Raw genomic sequence first — 8,063 nt, 5'->3', positions numbered from 1 at the left:
ATGAATAATAATACATACATGGTCATTATATTTGTGTTAAGACGTTACGAAACGTAATAGTACTGTATTGTATATAGATACTGAGTGTGTGTTATACTGAATCTTTTCTAATCGTGTATATAGTATGCATAACGATGAACTGCTTAATTGATTGTTGGCTTAACGGTTTTACTATGTAACTTCATATCGCAACAAGTCACGAACATTGGATCCGTTGACTGCTATTAGGTTCTATGTTTGTTGACAAATGTAACGAAATGTTAAGACCGCTTGTAGGGAATGTTGGACTTGATCTTCGTTTATAAGTTCGGTCAAGGATGTATATATACAAAAAGAATAGTCAAATTAAATTAATAAAAAAACCAATGGTAGAATGAATGTCCCATTTTTCTAATATGTAGTGGACTAAAACAACAAATGAATAATAATATAGGGGCCAGTTTTGCCATTTTAGTAAAATGTAGGCCTATAAGAAATAACTTTTCCCTTGTTGAACATTCGCTCTATCACCATCTCCACCGAAAACCCTCGGTCTGAAATCAACTTTCTCATTCATACAGAATCACAGTTTTCGGGCGAAAATGGCAGCCACTACCGCCGTTTTGATTTTATGCATCTCTGCGGTGGTGATGAATGTGTGTTTGGTCGAGTCGGCACACCACACAGGGGCACCGGCGCCAGCGGCGGACTGCTCAACGGTGATACTGAACATGGCAGACTGCCTGTCGTATGTGACCGCCGGGAGCACGGTGAAGAAACCGGAAGGAACATGCTGCTCAGGGCTGAAAACGGTATTGAAAACAGATGCAGAGTGTTTGTGTGAAGCATTCAAGAACAGTGCTCAGTTGGGTATATCATTGAACGTTACAAAAGCCCTAGATTTGCCATCGGCTTGCCATATCAATGCCCCTTCTGCTACTAAGTGTGGAAGTAAGACTGTCTCATTTTTTCTCCTATTTCTCTCCACTATTCAATATTTTATTCTTCTCTACATTTTTGGAACCTTGATTTCTTGCCTAAAATAAACCCTAATTTTTGAATTTCGATTGTCGGTTTTTTCTTTTTTCTTGTGATCACAGTGAGTATTGGAAGTGGAGCTTCTCCTGGTATGTACAGATCTGATCTCTGACTATTCTTCTTTTTACATCTTGACTAATTCGTAGAATTAAAACCACATTTCAGCAAAAATCTCGTTGTTTTTGTTGGGATCCCTTAGATTTCCCCCAAATTTGATGACTCTTTTGGATAATTTCTTTCTACCTTGACTCTAAAAGTAGCTCGATGAGAACTTCCTCAATGCTCGATTAACATTAATCGATGTTCTTGGTTTTTTAGATTTTTTAACGATCTTGATGCATACCAAACGACGATTTCCTTTCCATTATCTTCTTGATATTTTTTTTTTCCCAATTTTCAAAGAATGAAGTGGGTTGTAGTTGTATCCCGACAGTCTCCAGACCCTCTTTCTGGTAATGTCCGTACCGGTTGTAGTCAGGGTACTTATTTTGCTACATTGGGTACAATTTCTGATGCATGAGTTGAGGGGAACTGGATCTGTGTCTTCATTGAGTAATACTATTTATTCCAGAGTTGAAATTCTTGGATACAAATCGATGTTGTTATGATGGCTTGTACGTTTGTTTGAAAGTCTTGTACATTGATCTGGATTTGGGAATGTCAGGTCTGGAAAAAGGGGTTGGTCTCCTTCATTAGTAATGTCAATCACATGAATACCATCTTGTGTCATGTCCTAAAATATAAGTTCATAGTTGCATCATTCTTGTTTTATTGAGAAACAATGCATCAATGAATTGTACGTTGTGCATTAGTAGTTGTACTTCATGTATACCTCACCATTGTAGTGAATTGGGACAGTACCAGATGGGTGAGAGCAAAGTAGAAGATGGGTTAAAGAATTCTAGAAGGTTTTAGGATTTTAATTTGACATGGATAGTTTAGTAATTTACCAATCTTGTCCAATGTTTCTGATTATTGTTCCACCTATTTTGGTGAGACGGAAAAGAAAAATGCATTTTTGTCCCACACAGTTCATGCCCTGTTTCTCTGTCTCATGTTTGAGACGACAAGTTTCTGTTTCTTTCTACTTAAGACGAATAAAAGCCTGATTAAAGAAATGGGTCATATTCTATGGTTATTGATGCAAGTATCGTTTTTGTAAATATGCATTGCAGTTCAATCCCCAATGGCAGTTGGCCAGGCACCCAACATGGCTGCGTCAGGACCATCCATGGCTCTTGCTCCTACACCGACGGCATCCCAAAGCTCGGGTTCATCTGGGCTAGCCGCACTAACCATCTCTGTTTTTGTCGGTATGCTACTATCTGTTTATTTCTATTCATACTGAGCATACCTGTGTGTCAGGCTTCATTACGATCTAGTATCTGGAAGTGATAGTTTTTTGAGAGGTGAGACTATGGGATGATGCTTGTATGTACTTAGATTTCCGTTACTAGATTGTTATCGACTTATTTCTGTTTCTTGATGTACTTCGTAGTATTTTCTACCGATTTCTTGTTATTTTACGAGCTCCATGTGTGATTGTTAGTTTCTGGTGTGTAATTAACACATTCAAGCAAAAGATGAACACCCACTTAACATACCACTCGTCAAGTATTGGTAAGATCCTACAGTAAGAGACTAGAATGGATCTTTCTGGGCTGTTTGTTTTTGGTTGATAAATCGCGCATTTGGAAAGAAGACGTATGGGTAGTTATTACGCGGTCAATTGTCGTATAAACCTTCTTCAATTACATACAAACAAACGATAATCGAACTGTGTAAAACCAAAAAAGACAAATTAAAACCGTGTTTTATGCTTGTTCCATCTTCGGAGCGAATGTTAAAACAGCATCGGCAACGGATAGGAAGATCTTGTCTTCCCCAATCAGCTCTGCACAATGAGATGCATGCAGCTTGTCGAGCACGGTTTGTCCTGGGTTTGTTAAAATAAGCTGTGTTTGCAAATGGAGTCGAGTCAGTTAAGCCTTAATGGGTTCTCGCGTGATCGAGGGTACAACTATGTGTGCAAAAGGTACAACAGGTTTATGCCAGTGAGTTTAGTTACCTGAATCTCTCTCTTTTGAAGGCTACCATGCAGTTCTTCCAAGGCATGAATGCCACTGGTATCAATATCAGTAACAGCTGCATTACGAGAAGAGAATATATATGGTCAACCGATTATACAACAAAAATCATTCGTTTTATATTATGCAATGGTCTTCTTACGTGACATATCGACAATCAAATACTCTACTTTTGGTTGATTTTTAAACTGTTCTTCCTCATCTGCAAGCCACCTCAAAATCCTACATTAAGGAGTGTTAGCAGCCTTACGAGAATCCTGGAAGAAGCCCAAGAAAAAACACGTCATTCATACCTCTCCTTGATGTAATTAGAATTCGAGAAGTAGATGGCTGAATCGACTCTGATGATCAGAACACCAGGGACCCTAGTCGCACCCGGATACTGCTCTACGTTCCTGTAAACGCTTGTCCTTGGGATCTTACCGAGCACGGCAGTCCGAGGTCTCGTTACTTGTAATAGGATTTTGGCGAACGATATCCCGACCTATAGAAATAAGTAAACTTAATTTTACCAGAAACTTTTATGGCTCAAAAGACCTTCAATATGTGATATTATTTATGTTTACCGCGATGAGTAGGCCTATCTCAACGGAATTAAAAACCACACCGAAAAAGGCACCCATACAAGCTAAGAAGTCAAATTTATCAATCTTCCACAGTAGGACAACTGCGTCAAAGTCGATGAGACCTACGACAGCGGATATAATGATGGAGGCTAGGATAGCATTTGGCGTATACTTGAATAACGGAGTGATTAGTAATAGAGTCAGCATCACGATCGTGGACATCACAATGTTGGACACAGCGGTATTACAACCAGCCATGTAATTCACCGCTGATCTAGAAAATGACCCTGCAAAGCAAAATCATACGCTCATCACGGCCATCTGGTAATTGAAAATTTGCAAGTTAATTTACGATACCTGTGGCAACATAACAACTGGTCATCGAACCGATTATGTTCATGGTGCCTAGTGCTACCATTTCTTTGTTTCCATCCAGCTGATAGTCCTTGAGTGAAGCAAATGTTCTTCCAATTGCTACAGCTTCCTGTGATTTACATGAATATAAGCCATGCATGTCTCAAATCTTGAACTTACATGCCCTCGATGACTTATCGGCTGCCTTGCTTGAGGAAGAGTCACTAAAATGGATTCAAGTGGAAGGGGAAGGGGGTATATATTTACCGTGAGCGCGATCAATCCTGCAACAACTCCAATCTTGAAACCCTTGGCAAGGTAGGTTCCGTTGAAGAAAATTCGGTCCACCGATGATGGATTGATTCCTTCGTCGATATGGCGCACCTGGAAATATTCATCTAGGTGTAAATCAAACGGAACGAACCAGGAAATCCCATATAGAGGTAGAGGTAGAGGTAGGGTCTGAGGGAAGATGTGCATGGTCTGTCTCTATCTCAAAGACTCGGACCTTTTTGAAGACCCCAGAAAATATTTATCCAGGCATGTAAGTAACATAACAATGGTACATGTTGTACCAACAAACACATCAAACTTACAATTTGGACACCATTGCGATCTGCACGAGTGATGAAAACGAAGAACGTGGCAACGATGACGGAAATCAATGGAGCTATTGCAGGCAGCCAAAATAACTTCTTGTTCTTCTTACCCTGATTAAATTGAAAACTAAAGGTGAATTTAGCTCCAAAATGTGAATTGCAGAAATCAAGCAAGGACTTACAATGTACTTTGCAACCATAAGGAAAGTCAAGAATGCAACTCCTATTAGTAAGGTTTGCCAATTCCACTGACGTACACAAAGAAAGGAAAAAAGAGTCAAATTAACAAAAATGAACAAAGGTAAGTCAAATGAAAGATGTTAATGTTTGTAAGTATGAAATTGGTTCATTTTGCCTAATCTTTAAATCGACTTACCCCATGATGTGCTGCGGAAATCACAGAACTCATGACGGAAATGATATCAGTCTTTTTGGTGAATTTCTTGATGCCAAACAACCCTTTGAGTTGCTGAAGTGCGATGGTAACAGCAGCTCCCCCCATGAACCCGACAATAGCAGCATGCGACAAAAAGTCGATCAAAAAACCCAATCTGAAAAAAAGAAAGAAACCATATAATCGATGTCTTTTTTGATCATAAACATGAGGCTGGTAATGTGAAAATATACCTAAAAAAGCCGAGTGTGGCTTGAGTAATTCCAGCGAAGAAGGTTGCAGTGAAAGCAAGACGTTCATATTCATTTTTATGTGTTATGGGATCTATCTCATCTTGTAGCATGGATCCAAGCAAGAGAGAGACCACTGCCACGGGTCCAATGGCAATATCTCTTGAGCTACCCATGAAGGCGTAAATTAGAGGTGGAACGAAGCTAGAGTCTGCAGTGAAACAAGACTACTTAGATTCATGCAAGTTTTGATTTGTGAATCAATGGGATTCAGGTATAACTTACACAATCCATATTGAGGGTCCAAGTTGGTTAGTTTCGCGTACCCAATATCCTGAAGAAAAATAGAAGGAATTACTACATACCATATCATGTATAAATAAATATGTATTATGTATAACCAGCTTTTATGCTTACCTGAGGTATACAGAGACTTGCAATGGTACATCCAGCAATGAGATCGCCTTTGAACTTAGCAAGACTATAATCTCTACCCCATTCGAGTATTGGGAAAAGCGTCTGAAAGCCAAGGACAAGCTTTCTCTTCCTCGGCTGGTCCTTGAACGGTTTCAAGGGATCATCCGAAAGAAAAGTTTCTTTGAGGGCGGTTTTGATCTCTTTCAACAAATCTTGCTTCGGAGGCTTCCCAACCTTGTGGACATACGGCAAGTTATCTCCTTGGAAGCGTGAAGACGATGCATTCATGTTACCCGTATCCTTCATCTCGACATCTGCAGCAATCCTCCCACTCATTGTGGTTGGAAGGTTGTTATCACCTTTATAATCAAAGAGCACCACAAACAAAAGGACGAATTATTAGCATATCAACTAATGGAGATGTATTTGAGGCATACAATGTTGCATTTACTCTTACCAAATATTCCAAAGGTATCTAAGAATGCAAGTTCAGATTTAGAAACTGGGGTGGTCTAAGTGGTGAATAAGGTGATTCTACTTATAAGATAGGAAAGTCAACCTAGAACAGTATAAGCAAAGTATAAGAGTTGATACAAAAATGAATCTAGATAACATATGGGCCAAATACGAAATACCACATACAGATAGGCCTATAATACTGTTCCGTCTTGAGAGTGCAACCGGTGAAGTTAAATAAGCAATTATTACAACAAATATATTAATCTAAACCCTTGTTGGACATAAACAATGGCTTTAAGGGGTTGGTTGACTTTTGTGTTTTTATAAACCTCCCTGTAAACAGAAGTTGGACATAGCCATGTTGAGCATATGCATCTTGCTACCATTTTCATCAATTAAAGCAGTCGTTTGATTGTGTAGTTGGTTTGCTTAGTTCCAATTAAATGATCATCATCACATACTGTCTTTCCAGTGACTTTTAACATTTTCATTTTATGTAAGTTCCAGGGTCCACAAGCTTTCTGTATTTGTCTTCACTTTAAATATTTAACAAATAGTTGAACACGTGCCAAGGGAAACGCAAATCAAAATTTGGCAACTCAGATCTGCATGGCTTTTACCAATTCTCTGAGGCAGGGATAAGATCAAACATATATTTCATGGTGAAGATAGACTTGATTGATCAAGAGTGTTACAGGATATGCAACTTTATGAACTATGCATCTCTCTTTATAGAAACCCAATTAACTAGCAAACAAAACATTGCCAGAATAGTTTGTTATTTTGTTATTTTGAGGAGGGGCCATAGCTTACATTCTTTCTGCAGGGTCAGTGTCGAATCTAGATTCTCTTTTATGTGACCCGTTATTTTGATCATAGATGGAAAGGAACCAAATATGTGTGGTACCCTCTCTCCCAAGTTTTATCTGGTAGGTCCTAACTCCTAACAAAGCTTGCTTAGGATGTATGGAGTTTTCTCTAGTAAAGTTAGGCACTTCCAAAGGCAGACTTGTCGTGTGTGCAAAAATGATCCTCAGAAGGTGACCTATCTTTTAATTGGGTTATTTAGCTAAAAACTTGATAACCAATGGACCCTTTTAATTCTTGAATGACCTTAAACTATACGAAAAAGAAACAAAAAACAAAGTGTGATTCAACGGTCCACAACACTCAGAAAAGTTGGGAAACTTGTGAGGTATGATTGCTAAGACGTGGAACCATCTATCAACTTACAACTCCTCTTGTATCAGAGAGCTCCAACTAAAGAACTACTTCCAGAAAAATGCTAGGTTAGTCGAACTTGTAGTTTGAAGTGTGTTTCAAAAGTCCCATGAAAACACCTACAGACTTCTGAATCATGATGGCTAAACAATCTCTCAGTTGGAACCCTGTTTTCCAACTAATTTGGTGATTAGTTGAAACACATATTCAATAATGATTAGATATGAGAATGTTGTAATTTTAGGTTAAAATATTCCAGAAATTTTGTAATGTAGATGAGTTATCCCAGAAAAGGGGATTGGTGTGATGGAAGGAAGATAATGATAATAATAATAAACAAAGGAAATGAAAGGAAAGGAAGAGAAAGTCAGATAGAGGTTTGGGCGGTATCTTTTTCCATGGCTCCACCAGCAACTCAACTTATAGGAACTTTTCCACGGGTCAATGTGAGGATGTGCCTGTGAACTCATCCAACCCTACTTCCATTTCCTTCTTGAGTATGTCATGTGTTAATAGAATCTCACTAAACAAAACCTAAAATTCAATTCAATCACCATCAATCATAGCACATATGCATACACGCAGAGTTCGTGAAGCATTTAAATAATCAGGATTAGGATGAAGATAACATTAAAAAAATCAAAATGGAGATTGAGATTGAGATTGCGATTAAATTAAGATCACCTTTCATAGCTACGGAAGGGCAAAGCGGGGATGCT

General features: G+C 38.6%; 2 protein-coding genes across 2 annotated transcripts; one reads left to right on the top strand and one right to left on the bottom strand.

Annotated features, from left to right (window-relative positions):
• Window positions 1-506: 506 nt before the first annotated feature.
• On the top strand, window positions 507-2,568 carry LOC112505696 (non-specific lipid-transfer protein-like protein At5g64080). Its single transcript, XM_025109618.1, has 3 exons — window positions 507-930; window positions 1,080-1,106; window positions 2,193-2,568. Exons 1-3 carry the CDS (start codon window positions 582-584, stop codon window positions 2,363-2,365), a joined length of 549 nt encoding a protein of 182 aa, XP_024965386.1. The 5' UTR covers window positions 507-581; the 3' UTR covers window positions 2,366-2,568.
• A 139-nt stretch (window positions 2,569-2,707) lies between these two features.
• On the bottom strand, window positions 2,708-6,171 carry LOC112505695 (sulfate transporter 1.3-like). The gene is made up of 14 exons (XM_025109617.1): window positions 6,122-6,171; window positions 5,665-6,023; window positions 5,533-5,581; window positions 5,251-5,458; window positions 5,000-5,174; window positions 4,806-4,871; window positions 4,621-4,734; window positions 4,292-4,408; window positions 4,028-4,154; window positions 3,671-3,957; window positions 3,398-3,588; window positions 3,247-3,326; window positions 3,086-3,162; window positions 2,708-2,972 (listed from the first exon to the last, which is right to left on the bottom strand). The coding sequence occupies exons 2-14, from the start codon at window positions 5,998-6,000 to the stop codon at window positions 2,832-2,834; spliced, it is 1,968 nt and encodes a 655-aa protein (XP_024965385.1). The 5' UTR covers window positions 6,001-6,023; window positions 6,122-6,171; the 3' UTR covers window positions 2,708-2,831.
• Window positions 6,172-8,063: the final 1,892 nt, after the last annotated feature.

This window comes from Cynara cardunculus (genome assembly GCF_001531365.2).
Source record: "Cynara cardunculus var. scolymus isolate 2C chromosome LG 2, CcrdV1, whole genome shotgun sequence".
Classification (NCBI taxonomy): domain Eukaryota; kingdom Viridiplantae; phylum Streptophyta; class Magnoliopsida; order Asterales; family Asteraceae; genus Cynara; species Cynara cardunculus.
The sequence above is the reverse complement of the archived record's forward strand: the minus strand, read 5'-3'. Positions and strand labels throughout refer to the sequence as shown.

Coding starts and splice junctions, on each gene's coding strand:
- LOC112505696 (XM_025109618.1), top strand. CDS start 582: ATGGCAGCCACTACCGCCGTTTTGATTTTATGCATCTCTGCGGTGGTG. Junction 931..1,079: donor TTCTGCTACTAAGTGTGGAA/GTAAGACTGTCT, acceptor TTGTGATCACAG/TGAGTATTGGAAGTGGAGCT. Junction 1,107..2,192: donor TGGAAGTGGAGCTTCTCCTG/GTATGTACAGAT, acceptor TATGCATTGCAG/TTCAATCCCCAATGGCAGTT.
- LOC112505695 (XM_025109617.1), bottom strand. CDS start 6,000: ATGAGTGGGAGGATTGCTGCAGATGTCGAGATGAAGGATACGGGTAAC. Junction 4,409..4,620: donor ATCGCAATGGTGTCCAAATT/GTAAGTTTGATG, acceptor GAATATTTCCAG/GTGCGCCATATCGACGAAGG. Junction 2,973..3,085: donor TTCAAAAGAGAGAGATTCAG/GTAACTAAACTC, acceptor TTGCAAACACAG/CTTATTTTAACAAACCCAGG.